At 35.4% G+C, this 21,493-nt stretch overlaps 1 protein-coding gene across 2 annotated transcripts in view; it reads left to right on the forward strand.

The window, feature by feature from the left end:
* The window catches only part of DOK6 (docking protein 6), a 329,352-nt gene that overhangs the window by 278,971 nt on the left and 28,888 nt on the right, over positions 1-21,493 (forward strand). Inside the window, exon 8 of one of the 2 annotated variants that reach the window (XM_072152306.1) lies at positions 1,763-1,836. The exons of the other annotated variant lie outside the window; for it this stretch is intronic. Coding sequence (XP_072008407.1) covers positions 1,763-1,836 — 74 coding nt within the window. The remainder of the gene's footprint in view (positions 1-1,762; positions 1,837-21,493) is intronic. 2 annotated transcript variants of the gene reach the window in all.

Raw genomic sequence — 21,493 nt, forward strand, 5'->3', positions numbered from 1 at the left:
TATTCCCATGAAGACAAGATTCTTTAATATAATCCGGATAATAAAATAACACATTGACAAAAATACAGTATTTTACAGATATAATTCTAACCTGTCTCTATCAGTCCTAGTGTACACAATTTCGGTTGCCCCGCAATCCGTCCATAAATCAGAAGTCTAAGGTTAGACAGGACATATTCTTCTCCTGTTTGACACTGCAGTGAGCTCTTCTCTGCCTCCAGCCCCTCCCCTTGAATTCCAAGACAAGAACACACATACAGACTTCCTGTCGACAAACAACAGCATGAGTAGAGTAAATCTACAAGCTACAGGCAGATAAGGTCTTTATCCAGGAGAAGGGGAAAGCTGCATAGCAGAGTAGACAATGTAATTTATGGCTGAGATATAGCAGGGCTGAGAATTTCATTGTGTGCTATATCCATTTCATGGATCTCATCGTCTCTCATCACTGATCTGTCTCATATCTTTTTCTATGTGGCAGATACCAGTACAATGTTCATAAGCAAAATGAAAGTGTACATAAACCTGTACCCTAATAATCTAACCACATTGTCAGCACACCGGATCTCATAGCACTAGAGGGATCATGAAGTGTCTGCTTAGAGTGTCCCCATCTACACTCTGGAATTTTACAATGACCAGCTTAGGGAGAGATAGGAGCTAACACAGCAATAAAGCTGAGTAAAATTGTAAAATAAACATTATCTTTATTGTGTAAACATCACTACGGGATTGAAATGTGAGAATTTCTTTCATAGGCAAACAATTTCATTAAAAAAATGAACCAAAGGTTTACCAAATTGCACCACAACATGATACTGTGCTAAAATTATTTAAAACGTTCTGTTTATTTTTTGTGCAAAATATTGCTGTAATTGTAAGTTAGATATAAATTAACAGGCAAAAGACAAAAATGTCTGATGTCTGATCTGATGCCTAATCTAAAACCCACATATACTATGACATACGTACCATATTGACCGAAAATCTATGCCAGCTCATATAAATGCCGGAAGTTTCATCTTCTGCCAATCCTTGGTTATACATATCATGGAAATATGTCTTCTTTCAACCAATTTAACTATGCATCTATGTAACTATGTAATGAGTGGTGCAAAATAGATAAAGATTTATTATTATAACTATTTTATGGACCCAGTGGTGCCACATTAACATTCTATAAGTTGTGGCAGCAAGGTTTTCATAATGACTAATGTATAAAACAAAAGTCTTCAAGGGCTTGTCTAAGTTAAGCAGCATAGAGTTAAAATAAGAACATAAAATAACATAAGCTAATAGTTACATAACAGTACAGCTGTTGGCTGTACACTCCATGCATATTGAAGCCTTGTGTATTGACGCATGTTCTTCACATGGTACACCTAGGCATCTCATATTGTAGAATGTACATATACGCTACATGTTCAATCAATTACTTTAGGGAAACAATAATAATAATAATAATAAAGATATACATAGACGTGTTTACACATAAACAACAACATACCATATATACTCGAGTATAAGCCTAGTTTTTTAGCGCAAAAAACGTGCTGAAACCCCAAACTCGGCTTATACTCAAGTAAAAAAATATAGGTTTTACCAGGTTTTTGTGGTAAAATTAGGGGCCTCGGCTTATACTTGGGTCGGCTTATACTCAAGTATATACAGTACTTCTTTAGCAAATTTAGAAATACTAGTAATGTATAAACAACTGTAATTTCTAAGAGATTCATAAAACAATTTTATTTGCTGCCATTAGGATGTCTGATGGGAGATTCTTCAGATTTCCTGGTTTCATGGTCAAGGACTGATGACATCAAGCCAGGGATGCAGGTACCTAAATACAATGGATTGTTTGAACCTTATGTGAACAATGGGACCATTGTGTTATTCCATTAACCACTGACCTGTTTATATCATTAAAGGGGTATTCTCGTGTGAGCATTGACATTTAAAGCAAATCTACCATTACCAAAAAGTAAAAAAAACCTACAGATACTCACCTGTCCTCCTCTTCATCTTGATCCCCATGCTTGTCCTCTCTAATCTCCGGGCTGCTAATATTCACTTCACTTCACTTTAATTCATCTGCCATATACATACATTTCTTCAATTGCATGTTATTAAATGTAATTTACCTTTGTGTGAACAGAAATGATACAGTAATTTTCTATAAATGTGATTTCCCTTAGAAATAATATTGTTCTCCTGAAATAAGACCACCTCCATATTTCAACAGCAGTGGTCACACATGTGCATCTGAGGCGCACCTTCACATAGGTCCATTGTTTTAATAACATCCAATTGAAAAAATGTATCTGTATGGAAGGTGAATTTAATTAAATGTCAATGCCAAGATGAGAATACCTACCCCTTTAAAGCCATTTTTTCTATTTTTTTCTACCATTGCATTACTGGTGCCCTGGCAGGGTTTTTTTTTTTCCATTTTTGACAGTTTGATCGTATGAGGGCTTGTTTTTTGCCAGAAAATTGTAGCATTTGTCAGGAAAAACTTGGAATATATATATATATATATATATATATATATATATATATATATATATATATATATATATATGTATTGGTGTTCTTTATTTTAGTTTACTTTTTGAATTTTTCTTATATATGCTCAAAAATTGTGACCTTTTTCACTCACTAAGTTCACAGCATCAGAGTTTTCTCAGAGTCATGCCTGATATGTCTTTAGTATCCAGATGTGTACAAGTCATATTTGTTGTGCAAATTAACTCCACTCCGAGCAGGCATAGGGAAAAGATTAGAAAGTATTGCTGAAGAATTTGTGACTTTTGCACAGCCTTTTTTTTAAACCACTATGCTTAGATGCCAGTTTTAGCACAAACAAACCCACCAAAAAAATAACTTTGCAGCTTTTTGTCCTCTTTGCACCAAGCATGTTATTTATAAAAAAAAAGTGGGATAGAGGGGAACAAAAAGACCAGGAACATTTTCTGTATGCTGGGCAAATAAACTGGCACAGATTATAAATAAAACCTATTTCAAGTCAGACCTGGTGCATATTTAAATTCCAGCACATGAGTGCTGCACGAAAATCCATAACAATTCAGAACATCTTAGTAATTCCAGCAAATTGTGTGCCTGATATGGTAGTCTTAATAATTATGTGAACTTCTCAGTTTTTTAAATTTACCAAATATTTAGTTTTATTTATTTTATCAAACTTTTTGCTGTGTTATAACATGGGTTTTTAAGGTAGTACAGAATACTATGTTGTCAAGTGCAGCCAAACTGACAGCAACCTACAGTATTAGTATTATTTAATGTTAAAATATATTTCAAATCATTTTTTTGCTGAAATTCACATTGTATTTTTGTCCTCAATGTGGGCCAATCAAAATTCAAATATGTTAATAATTAGGGTAATCAATCTAATATACTTCATTAAGAAATTCTGCTTAATTAGTAAAGAAGCAGGCTGCAAATGTTGTAATGTTATTCCTCCGTTGTCAAATCTGGTCTGTCTTCCAGGCTAAGATAAATGAATCTCTCCTTTCCTCTTTGTTTACAAAACTCTGAGCAGTGAATGTTAGTCTGCTCTTTCTCTGGCTGTAGTATGCTATAAGCATTATTTTCAAACATCAAGCTGAAATTGAATGGGTTAATCCTCACTGTTCAGAACTGTGTAAACAAACACCAGCAGATTAGAATTAAGCTCAGAGTCATCCTTAATAGATTCACGCTGAATAGGCTAAAATGTGGATCTTTACAGGAGGAAGCTTTGCAGCATGTTTCTTTGCATGCTAAGCAGAATCTCTTAATAAAGTATATTAGAAAAATGTGCACAACACCTTCCCCCCGCTACACACACAATATTGAATGTCAAATGGTGGTTACACTTCAAGGCAAGGTCATATGTAGGAATGGTGTGTGTCTGCATAGTGTGTGTTTGTAAAATGCTACTTGTGGCCTAATCCTTACATTATTAATGAATAATGCAAAGGATTAGGTGGAAAGATGCCAGAATATTTACACGTAGCCTATGTTTTCTATATGTTTATAGAATGACAATCAAATAAATATAAATGCAGGCGGTCCCCTACTTAAGGACACCCCACTTACAGACAACCCATAGTTACAGACAGACCACTGTGACCTCTGTTGGAGCTTTCTGAATGCTTTACTATAGTCCCAGATTGCAATAATCAGCTGTAAGGTGTCTGTAATGAAGCTTTATTGATAATCATTGGTTCCATTACAGCAAAAAATGTTTAAACTCCAATTGTCACTGGGACCAAAAATGTTTTTGTCTGGATCTACAATTATAAAATATACAGTTTCGACTTACATACAAATTCAACTTAAGAACAAACCTCCGGACCCTATCTTGTACGTAACACGGGGGCCTGTAATATCTAAGCATCTTGTTGGATTTGACTAGTTTCCTGAAAAAGTAACCTTCACTTTAAGTAAGAGGTATTTAAACTTTCGCATAAGACAGAATGTGCAGCAAGGTCAACACCTTAGCCAGCATCATAGGCAGTAGGTGACAGCTGTCATCCTCCTTCCCCTAGTCTTTCCATTATAAATAACATTAGCCAATGATTTCAATTTCAGCCGGCCAGTAATATTTTTTTCATTTATTGATAGAGTTTTTGAACACTAAATAAGCTAGATATATTCTAAATATGCTGAATCTATGCCTTAACTACCTATTAACCCCTTAAGGACGGAGGGTTTTTCGGCTAAATTCTCGCTCTCCAACTTCAAAAATCCATAACTTTTTCATTTTTACGTGTACAGACCTGTGTGAGGGCTTATTTTGTGCGTAACAAATTTTACTTTCCCGTAATGTTATTTATTTTAACATGCCGTGTACTGCGAAGCTGAAAAAAATTCCAAATGTGGAAAAATTGAAAAAAAACAGCACGTGCGTCACGTTCTTGTGGGCTCAGTTTTTACGACTTTCACTCTTCGCTCCAAATAACATGCCTACTTTATTCTTTGCTTCGGTGCGATCGCGGTGATACCAAATTTATATAGGTTTTATTGTGTTTTAATACATTTTCAAAAATTAAACGAATGTGTACAAAAAAGAAAAAAAAATTTTTGCCATCTTCTGACGCTAATAACTTTTTCATACTTTGGCGCACGGAAATGTGTGAGGGGTCATTTTTTGCGAAATGAGGCGACGTTTTCATTGCTACCATTTTGAGGTCTGTGCGACATTTTGATCATTTTTTATTTCATTTTTTATGTTATGTAAAAAGGTGTAAAAGTCGCATTTCGGACATTTGGGCGCCATTTCCCGCCTCGGAGGTCACCGCCGGCCGTAACCGTTTTTATATTTTGATAGATCGGCCATTTTGGGACGCGGCGATACCTAATATGTCTGTGATTTTTACTGTTTGTTATGTTTTATATCCGTTCTAGGGAAAGGGGGGTGATTTGAACTTTTAATATTTTATTAATTTTTTTTATTTTTTAAACTTTTTTTTTTCTTTTTTTTTTCACTATTTTTTAGACCATCTAGGGTACATTAACCCTAGATGATCAGATCGCTATTACCATATACTGCAATACTACAGTATTGCAATATATGGCGTTTTTGCAGGTCATACATTACAATGAGCCACTGGCTCATTGTAATGAACCTGCATAAACCATGTAGCCTCGTGTCAAAAGAAGACCCGCGGCTACCATGGTAACCGATCGCCGCCCCCCGATGACGTTCGGGGGCGTGGCGATCGAAAAAAAGATGGCGGCGCCCGCGCGCCGCCGTCTTTTAAACGCCGCCCGCGACTTTGCGGGCGGCGTTTAGAGGGTTAATAGCCGCGATCGGTGCAAGCACCGACCGCGGTTATTAGCGGTGGGGGTTTTGTGCAAAATGCAAAAACCCCCACCTCTGTATGAAGAGGACTCAGCCCGTGAGCCCTCTTCATACATCCCTTATACCTCTGCGCCGTAGAGCTACGGCGCAGAGCGTTAAGGGGTTAAACATCTCTATGATCAGCAATGCATGAGATGCAAAGTGATTACAGTCTGCTGCCATCCTTAAGCTATAAAACTAAACATATTGGCAAGCTGAGATATTGGAGCAAGGAATCTCTTCAGTAAGAAAGATTTCAAATAATACTTTCCAAACTTCACAGTCCACTAAATTTGCAGTATTTTAAACTAATGATTGTGGAAAAGGTTTAGATGTTGTCCACTTTAACAATCCTTCATTATTAGAAAGGACCTTTGAAAATAAACACCTGATCACATATAAATGTTCACTAGAGGATTTCAACATTAGCATAAATAGGCATTTTTCACTAAATGATTCACAATTGTCTCAGCTAACGTTTTGTGCAAAAACGTCTGTGCCTTTTTTCTGACATTTTCCAACCTACTCCCCGTTTCACTTTTCAGATTTATTAAATGAATCTAGATGTGGAAGACAGATTTATGAATTTCAACTTTATAAAACTGTTTTCACTTTGCAAAATTTGGCACTTGTTCAATCCAGGAAATATTTAGGAAGCAACTGCTCAAAAAATCTGTAACTTTTTTGCAACTTTTCACCCAAATGCCTCAAATTCAATGCAGACGTTAACACATGTGTGCCAGATTAATCAAGATACCTAAGCCACTATGATAAATCATACATACAAAATGCTCCTTACACAGCTAAACAAACAAGAAACCTGCATAATGATAACCCCCCCCCCCCAAATCCTTGTCTGACAAGGTATATTTGTAGTATTTCTTTCTTAAAATTTTCTTTTTTGTAAAAACAAACCTCTTTTAGCAAAAATTCTCATTTTAATAATATATGTAATATTATATAATAATATATACAGTACCGTATTTTAAGGGCGCACTATCAATAAATGCCTGCTAAGATGTCTAGATTCATATATAAGGCGCACTGGATTATAAGGCACATCTTATTTTAAGGATGAATGACCAGGTGGCAGACCTGTGCAAAGTTCAAGGCAGCTGTTGGCTGCAAGTACGGTTCATATACTAGGCGCACTGGACTATAAGGTGCACCTTATGGATTTTTTGTGCGCCTTGTAGTCCGAAAAATATGGTACTTATATTATTCATCCCGCATTTCTCGAAACAATCTTTACCTTTCATGGGGACATATACAGATAAAATAATACCCTAAAGAGTAATGGTCATATGAAACAATAGGAGTGAGGGCCTTGCTCATAAGGTTGCATTTACACATAGCTGGACCGGCATATGGGAGCTGCGCTGGAGAGGGTGACCCCCTCCTCTCTCCATTGAAAATAATGTTGCACAGCCCTTAATATGGCTGAAGATAGACCAAGAAATGGTACGTTGAGCACACGTTGTGCTCACCGGACCATTCCCTGCGGCTATTGCCGTCTATGCAGGATGCATGTACGACCCTCAGCTTTTGGCCGTAGATACGTCCTGCTCACCTTCATGTAAATGCAGCCTAAAACTACAGTAGATTTAGAAGCTTAGTAATGAACAGTTTAATGCTAGATTCTCGTATAACTGCAAAGAAGGATTTATGTCAATAAACTATGGGCCTATTGATCAGAAAAGTTAAACAATGTTCAAAGTGGAGGCGAAAAAAAAATTCCAATAAATTTTATAGCACTCAATATGTTCTGTCTGGGCACTAATATGACCTCTCATTATCTTGCAGACTATGTTAAGTAGGTACACTAAAGTCAGTTGTAAACTGGATAAAAAACCCCTCTAAGCTTTTATTCTGCTCAATTAAATGCACAAAAAAAACCTTTACTGCATACATAAAGCCAAAAGAATTATTGATGTCAAGGGCATACCCTTAGTTATTCATAGCTATAAATATTCACACATCTTCAGGATCAGCGCTTAGATGCTATTATGTTTTTAAGGTAACTGACAAAGTAGATTACAGTAACACAATAATGTGGATGTCAATAGATGGCTTGGTGTGCTGCAAGATAGCAGGCTCATTCCTCAATCTGCTTAGAAGAACATTAACATTAGTGTCAAAACAGCAGATTTTGCCCGGTGAGCCAGCTTCTTGGAGGTAAAATGAGATACCTAAAACCGGATTCAACATTCATCATTAGTAATTGAGCTGCCAATGATTGTGCAATTTGCTCTAATAATGAATAATCGTATGAATAATGAAAGTGGGTTGTTGGTTTGTTTATAATAAGTAAAATCACAGGGAACTGCAGTGTAACAGTAAGGTCTACATCTGCTGTAGATTTGGCATTGTTATATTCCATCATAAACAGACACATAGTAAAGAATACTACTTCTAAACATGTAGCGTTCATTGAAATATTATTAAACAATTTTAACAATAAGTTGATGATATATATCTATAATTGCACAACTACAATGATAACAATACATGATTTATAACAAACCATGGAGGGGGTTTATCAGGGTTTGCACTAAGCTACACGTCTTGAAAAGGTCATAACTCCGGGTGGAAGGCCAGGAACTACAACCTTTCCCCCCTTAAGCCACTCCCATGTAAAGTGGGCACAGAGGGGCGATGAGTGAGACATCATGGGTAGCATTAGCAATAGCCTGCTGCAGCTTGACTGGATAAATTCGCTTGATAAATCCCACCACTTGACTAGAAAGCATAAAATCTATGTAAGATTAGGTAAGCATTCCACATTACCTGTTTTCCTATTAAAGCTTTGAAAATGTATTGTTCAATTTCAATATACGACGGTCAGTATTCTCTGTAGACACATTAATACAGCATCTACCACTTAAAAACAGGGAAAGGTGAATGCAACCTCAGAGTGCTGTACTTCACATATTGAACCTTCATTTAATCATTTCAAGCTCATTTATTAAGCCGTGACAGCAAAGGTGAGGCCCAGTGAGGAAAGGCTCCATCCAGGAGGAGAGATTCCCCAGTCAATACTGGTAGCATTCTTTAAAGGATTATCTGATGGTAGGTGATTAATACTTACCTTAAATTTAGCTTAAATACCTGTGCTGCTGGCTTCCTGCCCAGTTCCTGATTTAAATAGAAAGTCGGTGACATCACCAGCCCTCAGAACACTCTCCAGGCGGTGCCAGTCGCCCGAGGCGTGAGTAGATTATATTATGGCGGAGCCTGGTGGTGCTCTGCACAGAACCACAGGCTAATTGGCATATTTTATACACTTCTTTTTCATCTAAATACGCCTATGCAAAGTTAAAAGAAATAAAGCTTACAGGGATGGGGCGGAGAGGTAAGTAATAATCATCTACCAAGTAATGTGATGGCACATGTCTTTTAATGCTTTGCGGCAAAGTATGGAATGGTGGAGGCTGTGGAGAAAGTATGCAACTTATCTGGGCATACTATCTCCCCAAACCCTCAGAGATTAATCAATATCGTTGTTTGAGATTTTAGCTCTTTGGTATATAGAAGTGGCTAACATTGACCAGCAATTTCACATTTTTTCCCCCTGTGGCCTCCTGCGAGGTAGATGATGATTGGCCATCTGTTCTGTGCCTAAGAACTCTTCATAATAGACCCTGTTTTGTGATAAGATGTCCAAACTAGGCAATCCACTAATGAGTAATAAAGGTGTATCATTAAGTGCAGATTTGTATTCCTTTCTCATGTTAGTCATTTGTCTTTAATTACCAAATGTAGAATGGAACCATTTCCCAGACCAATGCATTCAATCTTTGGTTCTGAAGTGGATGTCTGGCAACCACACAGGCCTTTTCCAAATTACATCTTCATGGAACATATCCACACCATTTATTATACTGCTTAGGTTTATATCCTATGTATTTACATACATATAGTGCAAGTATAGTAAGATACTGCAGTATAGTGCAGTTAAGATACTGATTCTTAACATTTTTGTTGAATGTTAATAAAAGTAATCTTTTCCCTGTTAATAATTTACTTAGATCTTGCTTGTCCACATTAACTTTTAATAATGCGTGTGTGGAGGTTCTCCTTTCTTTACTTAGACTGTAGAATGAGACGTATGATTTGTAATGTGTCCCTCAGTGTGTTCCATTAGGTTGAGATTTCATAGACCTGATAAAACACCAGAACCAGAGCCAACACATAATACCCCATAAACATTTGTGGGTTCATACATCATGTGTTGGATACAGTAAATTTACTTGTATGTTATCATGGCAGATTTTCTTTTGCTCTTTTTAAGAAAGTAACGAGAGGATGCCTTGTATGCAATGATCATATACTAAAGGACATGAAGGATATACCGCAAAAATTTTACAATTTCAAAGTATTAAGATGTTCTTGGGATGATATCACTGAACTTGGTATTTAAAAACAATAGCCTTATAACTTTTGTTTCTAAGAAAAAGTAGTAGTAAATAGTCTAGTTTTTCACAGGGAATCATTCACAATAAGGAGAAATGAAATGTCACACCAATTATTTGGCTGTAGAAAGTGTGAAGAAAGCTGACTAAGATTATGGCTTGCTTCCCAGTGATTGAATTACACAGATCTCATCTTAGTTGCTTTCTTTGCTTGCTGCCATGCCAACATTCTTCAAAAAAAGTTTAGTAAAATTGAATTTTGGTCTTGTTATAACTAAAATAAAAAAGCAAGACAAAGCAGGTTTTACTTATTTCTATATTGAATAATTTGTCTAGTATATTTTAGAGGCAGCACAACCCATGGTCAAATACAAAATGGATTTTGAAGTCATCAGAGCAGGAAAACTAGGTGGACGGCACAAGCTGGAAGGTTGAATGAATCTCTGAGATTTGCCGCATGCCATTTAGACTACTGTCAATCTCATCTTCCCGTCTCCTTGGCAACAGGATAGGAATGGTCACGTTTTACATAGCAGTAATTGTGGACCACCTGGCAATTAGGGTTCCTGATGGTGCAGATATTTAATACAACTAAAGGACTTTTGGCTAAAGGCCATCAGTGTTTTTTGGAAGCCAGAAATGTAGTAAATAATGTTGTGATTGTAATTTATACCATAATAAAGTCCACAGTTAAAGCTGATGAGTTGTTATTAGCATTTTGATCTTCAGCCATTTGTTACTTATATTAAGGATTCATGTTGTTTATTTAATTTTGCTTGTTTAATTTTGTAAAGATGTATCTGAAGTTTTATTTCAGATTTAAGCTAAGGAGGGCTGTATATCTAAGTTTAATTGCTGGGTGGAAGTTGTTGGGAAAAGCTGGTCATCTCATTAACACCTTAATATTATGGCATATTGTTGTTAAAGCCGACTTTCATCACCTCCTACATGTGGAGATTAGCATACCATTCTGCTGCTACACTGATTTAGTGGCACGGTGAATTTTCTTTCTAACCACCATAGTTGCATAAATATCAGTCCAGGCATCTGACCATTATAATCCTGTGTATTGTCATGGTGGAGGAGCTGTTAAAGAAGAGGAAGCGTGTGTTATGTGAATCTTCTCTCATTTTTTGTAAGTGGCGGCAGATAGTGGGCACGGTTATCATAAGTCTGACTTTGTTTTTTGGCACTTTTCTTGGTTTTTCTCCTGGTCAGATGTATTTTCCTTATTGATAAATGTGGTGTTTGTTTTTTTTTTCATTTTATTATTAAAAAAATTGCAACTTCCACATCTGGATTCAGGTGATAACTCAGAGAACACTGCAGAAAACTGGACAATGGCAAACTTTGAAGGGAAACAGCCATGTAAACACAACACAAACACCATGTAAACTCAAATGCCACACAGACGTGAACAAGAATGAAAATGAAAAATAAATCCCACATAAATGTGAATGCAATGCAAACTAAATGCAAACGCCATGGAAATATGATGTAAAAACCATGCAAATGCCAGGTAACCATAAACACAAATGCAATGCAAATGCCATATAAATGTAAATGCAACGTAAATGCCACCGTGTAAAGGTAAGCACCACTTAAATATGACACATGAGATATATTTATTTCTGTATATGGTATGACTAAAGGACCAAACTCTGTAGGAGGCCAAACAACACAAATATTTGAAAAGTATTGATTTTTAATATTGATATTTAAAAATATCAAAATGAAAAAGAAGAAAAAATACTTTAATAAATAGTAAATACTAAATAGTAAAAAAACTAAAATGTGTGATGTAAGGTATCTGAAAATGCCCCTACTATTCAAATATAAAAATAATTATCCTATACAAAGCTGTAATGAAAAAAAAATTAAATTCTGGCAAAAAATGCCTCTGGCTTGGTCTGAGGTAAAACAGACATCTATAATGCACTGTAAAAGCAATCAGCTGATCATATGTGTAAGTCCCTTAGTGGAATATTGACAAATGATAAATAGTGTGATAAAATAGTAAAAATTTATAAACATTATAAACAAAAAAAATATACAATTCCTTTTCCTTACCATAAGTTGTATTAATAAAACAATAAAATAATAATTAAAACAAAAATAAAATGGATATTGGACATATAATAATATTCATGTTTCTTATTTGTAGGTTTATTATTGATTTTATAGCATCTTAATGTGCAACTGTAAAGTTTAAAAACTTTTGCCTAACTCTGCACTAAGTAAAAATAAGCAATTCTCTAATTTACTCAAATTAGCTGGTGTTCTGCAGGTGTTTAGCTGCCAGCAGATGTTTTCTATTGTCTCCTGAGTATGTCCCAGGAGAGTATGTAATGTATCAGATAGATTACTATATATTATATATTCTTTTTTTATACTATTGTGTAAATTTGGTAAAAACAACTTAAATGTAGCATATCGTCATAAATGGGGGCTGAAATCTTTGAATCTACGTGCAAGAAAATCTCCATATAACCCCAACAAAGAAACATAAGAATATGGACTGATGACGTACCCGGTACTGGTTCGAAACGTGTCTCCTAAATCATGATACATTTTTATTGTGATTTTAATTATAGTCTATTTTTACTTGCTTTTTAATCATAAACAATAAAAAAGGGAAAAATCCAGAAACGGGCGCTGAACAGGATTTTTTTTCAATCACGAGCTATATGCTCACAAACTTCTATCTACATTGTCACCTGAGCTACTCTCCTTTTGTCATGCTTTCTAGTAACCATGGGAAACCATACAAAATTGATGAAGAAGAGAAAAGGCTTGTTGGGAGGGGCAGTAGTAGAGGAGTACAAGAAAACAGGACCTGGAGTGATGTCACAACGTTATCTAATTACAAACATCCTGTCCTAATTCATGTGAAAGACCTTAGGATATAGAGTGATGTGACAAGCATGTGACCCATCACATACTTCAGGACCTCCAATTACAAACATGCTTTCATGTGAAAACCCTTTGCTCTGGCCTCAGTGCCACCCATTTCAGGAATAGCTAAACATGATTTTATAAAAAGGGATGATAGATATACTAGGCTGTATCCAAGACTAGGAGGAAGCCAGCAGCATAATACAGGTATCGTTGGAATTGTTGGCAAAGGCTCTCTCCAGCTGTGCTAAAAGTATTTTTTGTCAGTAACTTTACAGTTACGCTTTAAGGAAAAAATGTTTTAGCCTACTTATTATATATTGTAATATGCTGCTATCCCCTTTCTATAGATATTGCTTCTCGGCAATACGCTCATTATTACCACAGACTAAACTATACTTAAGGTAACATTTGAATTATTAACCTTGAGGCTTATAACACAAGTTCCACTGTAGACTATGACTTCTCCAATAGAATTCAATTGGTTATTTTAAGACTAGAGATTCTTATTGTCGTGTGGTTACTGTAATATATTGATGTAGTGCTTAAATTGCCCAGAGCAGCAAGATGGCTACTTACAAAAAGAGTATATAGGTGTAGGTGGAAGTTCCTTGGTCCAAATTTTTGCAAATTCTGGGTATATCCATTATTGAGACTGAAGCACGAAAAAACAACTGGTCCCCACATTCTTCACATAATTTTAAAGTTTGGAAGTTGCATGGCAGCCCTGCTTCCTAGATACCAGCATAGTATAAATTACAGACAGATCAATGAACTTCAGACATGTATAATTTTGTTTAATATATAATTTATTGAATGTTTTTTGAATTATCTTAAAACTTAGACCAGAAAAATATAGCAATACAAATGCAGAATACATCTTCATATACGGCAAATAAAGTTAATTTGTAATTGCTTAAAGTGAATGCAACTGCACTTAAGTCTGCAAAAAAATCAAATGTGTTGCCGTTAGCAACTTAGATAGAAAAACAAGATAAACAAGTTTCCGAACAAAGTGTTCTGTAGAAAAGCATAACAAATTCAATAAGTGTTACAGATAAATTAAATCAGAGAAAAGCAAGGCAAGTTATTATGTACAGAAGAGCTGAACAAATACAAGTTCAAAATGGTAAAAGTTAAACATTCATTAAAAATAACTTTATCCCTAAAAAGTTACTGTTTAATATAATTATGACATGTACATGAACATCTGTTCTACTATACAGAGGTTTAAAGTCACTGCCTACCTAGTAAAGAACATAAAAAGTAACATTTTAATTGATATATTTTCTAATTTTTTCATTTATTGCATGTAGTTTTTAGTTTAAAAAGAAATTACTTAAAATTACTTTTATTTTGATTATAGTTTGTGGGATTGTTTGGCAAAAATTTGGTGAATTAACCAGTGCTTGACAAGAGCTATTACTAATTTCTATCATAAGTAATGTGAGGGTTTACCTTTAGGTACCTGGCTTCCATACTATTTCCTCCACAGGAGAGCCAAGATGGTAACAAATGACAATGACATCTGATGGGTTAATGATCTGTGATCAGATTTTATCTTCAAAGGTATTAATTTATGTGAATAAGGTTGATCTCAACATTAGGACGATTTATAGCAATAACTATATACAATAGTAGTCATCCTTGCACCCAGTTACATCTGACGAGTCAGGGCCCAGGCTCTTCAATAAATAGAGATGTATCATGTATCTATAGATCTGCCATTGTTATTTTACAGTATTTTAAAATATTTTATATTTTAATTATACAATTTACCAATTATACGCCTTGTGATGGAATTCCAGTGGATACATAGTAAAAATTGTTATAGACTATAATTTTGTTTATTTTGCCTACAGGAGGTTATATATAACTGCTTTATAGATTTTTGTTACAATTGTAGAAAGTGTTTTTATGAGGGGTATGTACATGTTCATTGGAGACAGTATACACGTGTTTCAAAGTAATAGAGTGTGGTAGTACATTTATCCAATATTTGTTAAAAAATCGTTAACATGTTAGAGATTGCAACGTCCCAAAATGCTGGTTCTATCAAAATTTAAAAGAGATTATTCTTGCAAACACTGTAACAGAAAATAGGTCCCAAATGTCTGAATAGCCACTTTGTTGCCATTTTCCATCCATAAAAAATTATCGAATGGTCACATAGGTCCCAATTTGAAATGTTCTATAAATGTAAGTGTTAGAGCATTCCACAAATAATTATACATTACACAGGTTCGCATTCATATGAGAAAGTTACAATTTGGCAAAATGCTATTTTTTTTGTTTTTCAATTCTTCTAAGACATAATAAAAGCTATATATCACTGGGTATCCCAGTGATCGTACTGACCCAAAGAATAAAGAGGAGGAGTCATTCGCAGCAAACATAGCCAGCAAGAAAATGCTGCAAATTTCATAGCAAAACAAGGCCACACACATCTCTGTGAACACAGAAACACAAAAGCAAAAAAAGGGCTTATTCCTGTAGGGTTTAATTGCTAAGCTCTACTGTGTAGCTTTTTCACATCCTAATTGGCTGTTATTATTTTTCTATTATTATTGCCATTCACCTTGTGGTGAATGTGGTGTATTCAAAACAGAAAGATAAGCCTTGGATTCCACTTTTTCCACTAATTTCTCCAGTATTGAGGGTAATAAAGTTTGTCAATAAATTTATATACCTCAAAAAGGAGACTCGCATAAAACAAATGTTTGAACATTTTAAAAATAATGGCTTTTAAACAATGAGGTGAAAAAAATTATAACAAATTACCTTTCATCATCAACTGGAAATTATTAAGAAAAATTAAAATCTGTTTTTTATTCCTGCACTTTTTATAATTTTTTTCCCATACTTGAATTGGGACAAAAATATGAACATATTTATAGCAATAAAGTATAATATAAAGAAGAAAATAAAAATAAATAGTAAAATGGAGCATTTGTATAATTAATAGAAGCAAGACATGGCAGCATTTTTTATGTAGTCTCCAATCAAAGAATAATAAATCATGTTGACAGGTTCTCTTATAAATTTGTGGTCCAGCTGCTCAGTATAAAACCTCATAAGAATGTAAAATGTAACTAATAGAAGGAAGCTACAGCAATTCTATGAACATCATTTACAATGCATTTTAGGGATAGTAGAGATTTATTAACACCAGGTGCTTCTCTGAAATATCACCATAAAACCCATAAAACCCAGGATCAGCAGCTACGCCAAAGACAATCTTATGACGCAGTCGAGTATATTTTTCTGAGAATTATGCAATTTAAATGTGTATATTTATTAAGAGTAAATATAATAAAATCGGTCTTTTATGAAATAAAAGGAGTTAGATAAAAATATGGGTAGCATATCAAAAACAAAAACAGCAAAACAAAGCTGAGCAAAAACAATCAACCGAAAAAGTTATTGAAGAGTGAATACAACTTTAAAATAAACTTGCTTCTATTTCCTACACTTTATGAGTGGGAAAAAATCATGTCTTAGGGTTGGACAGTATTCAGACATGCTGTTTTTAAAAAATACTTCTATTAGAAAGAAAAAACCCTACAAACTGCAAACAGAACATAAGAAACTTAGCACATATGACTTCAGCACTAACACCCTTGGAAGCATCCAACACACTGTAAATGTACTGTACTGGAAGGTAGTAATGAATACCGAGTAAAACAGTAAATAACAAAAAAAAAACATTAAAGTAGAAAGTTTAGAACGCATATTCCAGTTGCAGACTTAACATTACAGTTTATTGTATGAAAATAATACATTTTTATGTAATTTTCATTAAAAAAATGTATGTTTTTATGAGTATGTGTCGCTTGGAGTACTGGATCTATCTAATTTTGTACAGCTTTTACATTACAAATCCAACCTAGGTTGTGGCCAGTAACTGTCCCTGCTTAACTGTGTTAACAGCAAATGAGAACAAGACAAACAAACATATAGCAGAACTCGCCAGCGGTGGACCAAAATCTGAAGGGGCAAACACCAAACAGATAGACAAAAGAGTTAACCAGGAAGACAAGCGAAGGGATCAGAAGAAGGGATCTTTAATTGATTGTACAGTTTGCACGGAAAGTATTCAGATCCCTTTAGATTTTTCACTTTGTTTCATTGCAGCCAATTTGTAAGATCAAAAATTTCCTCAGAAGAAAACAGTAGATATTTTTGCTGATTTATTAAATAGGAGAAACTGAAATATCAATTGGTATCATAAGTATTTAGACCCTTTGCTGTGACACTCATATTTAACTCACATGTCTATTTCCTTCTATTTCTCCATGAGATGGTTCTACTACATCATTAGAGTTCAGCTGTGTTTATTTCAACTGATTGGACGTAAATTGGAAAGGCACACACCTGTCTTCATAAGACCTCACAGTGCATGTAAGAGAACATGAGAATCATGATGTCTAAGGAACTGCTCAAGGAGTTCAGAGACAGAATTGTGGCACGGCATAGATTTGGCCAAGGTTACATAGAGCACAGTGACCTTCATAATCCTTAAATGGAAGAAGTATGGGACAACCACCAGCAATCAAGGCTTTATGGCAGAGTGTGCAACACATATGATAGCCGTATACAGTTTGCAAAAGAGCAAATGAAGGACTTTCAGACTATGAGAAATAAGATTCTTTGGTCTGATGAGATGCATATTAAACTTTTTGGTGTTAATTCTGAGCGGTATGTGTAGCGAAAACCAGGCACAGCTCATCACCTGCCAAATATAATCCCAACAGTGACACATGGTGGTGGCAGCATCATGCTATGGGGGTGTTTTTCAGCTGCAAGGACAGCTTGCAGATAGGATCTGCAAGCAAGAATGTCCGAGGATCCCAAAATCCAAATGTGAAAGACTTGTTGCATCATTCCCAAGAAGACTCATGACTGTACCACTTCATTGAGCAAAGGGACCATGTGATATTTCAGGTTTTCTTGTTTCATAAATTAGCAAAAATATCTACATTTCAGTTTTTTTTTCTATCATGATGGGGTGCAGAGTGAACATTATTGATCATAAAAAATAACTTTTTTGATCTCACCAGTAGGCTATAATGAAACAAAGGGTATAAAATGTAAATAGGTCTGAATACTTTCTGTACCCACTGTATATACTATTAGCTCCTGATGGGATCTAAATGATGGCATTCTATTCTTTAAGGCCCCTTCCACACTTGTGTTGCAGATCACGTCAGAGTTTGATCAGGGTGCGATCAGGGTTTGGTCAGTGAAAAACTGACATTTCGCCTCAGAGTTTAGTCAGTTTTCAGTCAGAGTTTGTTCAGTGTCTCAGTTTTTCACAATCGTTTTCAATGCATTTTTAATGCAATTTCAATGCATTGACTCAGGACTGAGCTCTATCTTTTCTATGGCAATTGATGCGTGAAAAACGCATTGCACTTGTATTGGACTTGCATGTGTCTCAGAGTGCAATGCGTTTTTGATGCATCTCTAAGGACTTGTATGGTGCGCTTTTCACCCGCGTGACTTGCAAAAGTAGAGCATGTCGAGATTTAAACGCACATTAAAAAAAACATGGCGTGTGTGCGTGAAAAAAATGCAAGTCTGAAAGAAAACATTGCTTGTAATGGGTCAGAGTGCAATACAAGTTCTGCGCGTCAAAGTGCAGGGGCCTAACATGAGAAAAAGTGACTCTTCTCTCATTTTCAAATGGCTTTTGAGGTGATTTTTTTTTACAGCTAAACGGGCAATTTCACATCGCAGTGGGAATTCTATAAAGGATATTTCATATTTTACCTAAGGTTTCTGTTAGTTTAGTGGTGTTATAACTGGTGACGTTGTCTCTTTAAACCAAATATTTCCTTTTATGTTCGTCTTAGCTGATATTTTACTACCAATTTCATGAACATTGCGGGAAGCATTTCTTCAATTTGACTGCCTAGCTTACTGATGTACTATAGTTCATAAACAGGGAAGCACTGCTTTTGGCAGGGGCATAACATTTGAATAATAATACTCTCAGTGCTCTTTAACAAGATTAGCACCTTTGTACAGTAAATTCATCTATACTTTTCATGGCCATGGATAAGATCTTGCTGTGCCTTTAAAAAGAACAGAGTAAAATGTTTCATATCTACAGAAGATGTCCTGATGCATTTACTTCCCTTTGAAGCTAATTAAAGTATAACAAAATCAGTGCAGACAAAGGCTTGATGCGATCTCCTCTTATGATGGGAATATTATACAGTAACTTTCTATTAATTTAAAGATGAGAGATCTATTTAGGACTTGTCATAAAAGGTCCTTTATATCAAATAAATAAAATGATCCTGCCAGTTTGGCCACAGCTTTTTGCTGAATGAACTAATTCCTAATGATTGTTGTCACTATAAAGACCATGTAACAGAGGCCTCTACGTAGCTATTTTCTATTCTCTGTAAAATATCCACATTATTTTCTCTGATCAGTAGTCTCTAGTACATTATCTTGTTTTACAGTCAGTTCATGTAATTGTGTGTGAATATGTGAGTTTCCAGTTTACATGGGTTTAGTTTTCCATTTATATCCTTAAAGGGGATGTCCAGTAATAGGTATTTTTTAATATTTGACTGGAGTTGGCCTTAAAAATAAAAAGGGACTTATACTTCTCTCCCCATTCTCCCGCAGAGCTGCCCTTGACTGACGGCTTTTATTTGTATACAGCGGCCGGTGGCGCTATTGGCTTGGCTGTAGATGCGCATCACCGCCACCCTCTGTAAACAGGAGCCGGCAGTAACAAACAGTGCTGCAAGAGAATGGGAGCGAGGCAAGTGCTAAGTAGAAGTAATTATTAATTATTAAAGCCCCCATCCAAATATTAAAAATACCTATACCTATTCCTGCACAACCCCTTTAAAGGGACCCTGTCAAAAGTTTTCACCCCACTAAACTTCTAGTCCCCTCAGGTAAGGTATGAAATGTACTTTCTAAAATTCCCTCTTTTATGTGAAGTCTCATCCGTTTACCTATAAAAAAAAAATCTTTCCCAAAGTCATGCAAATATGGCTCTTCTCAACTTAGATGAATAAGGTTTAGTTGTTTCAGGTGTCCATTCAGTAGCCTCTATATTTATTCATAGCACCCAGTGGAAAAACTTGAAGCTGATGGGCCCCAGTGCAAAGTCTGTGCTAGGCCCCAACTATAATGTATGGTTTATAGTACTAGCCTTCTCATATAGGAAAGGGACACCTTAAGGGCCTCCTGGTCCCAGTTCCGACCGCACCCTCTGCACTCCTTCAAATTACACTCCTGATAGCATCTAAAAGCATGTGTTATGTCAATAATAGGAATCTAATCTTTCAGATCACATCAGACTTATGGTTCTTATAGGCAGAAAACTAGATCTTTATCTGCATCCTGCATTTTCAACTATACATTTAGCTGCCTGTTTCTCTGGTTCTGTAGCTCACAAAGCCAATATCCTGATGGAATCTGAAAGCCTAGATCCTTATTCTTTATCTAGCATGTTCCTAGGTCCTATAGAACAGAAGATAGGGATGTCTAAAGCAACACTACCCTTGCAACCAAAAATCTGAAAATGAGATGAGAAGAGTGGGGGGATTTCATCTTTCTAGGCAGGGTGCAATCACATGTTCCTCTTGATTCAATTTTAAAATACAATGTCACCAGATCGGGGAGGGGGCTTCACTGCTAAAACTACCAATGCTTGTATCTCTGAAATGGTCCCTCTGAGGTTCATTCCCAATCAGTTTCAACAAATGTAACGAAATTGTCAATTAAATTGATTTAAATCCGGCCCCAAACTATGCAAAGGGGTTCTTGTCCCAATATCCTCAGCAAAACAATGAAATATGTAGACTATGATCTTCTCTCTACTGCTTGAGTTTTCTTACTTTTTACAGTATTGCATTATCCCATACACCTCCTATATTGATCATTTCTCTTTTCACCAATATCAGACCCTCTTGCAATGTGTCCCACTGAATACAGTAAGAAGAAACACGTAGAAAGATGAAATAGGGGATTCGAATTTAACCCCAAAAGAGAAATAGTTTGTTTCTATAAATTGTTTACTTCATTTAAGTACGGATTTTTCGTGAACTTTAATTAACTTTAATTATGTTTTGTTTAATTAAAATGTAACACATGGGCAATCTGGTGACTTTTCCATTAACATGGCCCAATGCGCGCTGGATTTGGCCAAGGTCTGAAAAGTGTTTTAACAAATGTTATTGATCTGTTACTCGGGAACAAAAGGTTTATTAGATCTCATTTCATTAAACAAAAGCATTTACTGTAACTTTTTGTGATGGACTTTAAATTCATTTGTAGTTATAGGAATTCAATACACAATTTCTACTTC

This window comes from Engystomops pustulosus, chromosome 5, assembly GCF_040894005.1.
Source record: "Engystomops pustulosus chromosome 5, aEngPut4.maternal, whole genome shotgun sequence".
Classification (NCBI taxonomy): domain Eukaryota; kingdom Metazoa; phylum Chordata; class Amphibia; order Anura; family Leptodactylidae; genus Engystomops; species Engystomops pustulosus.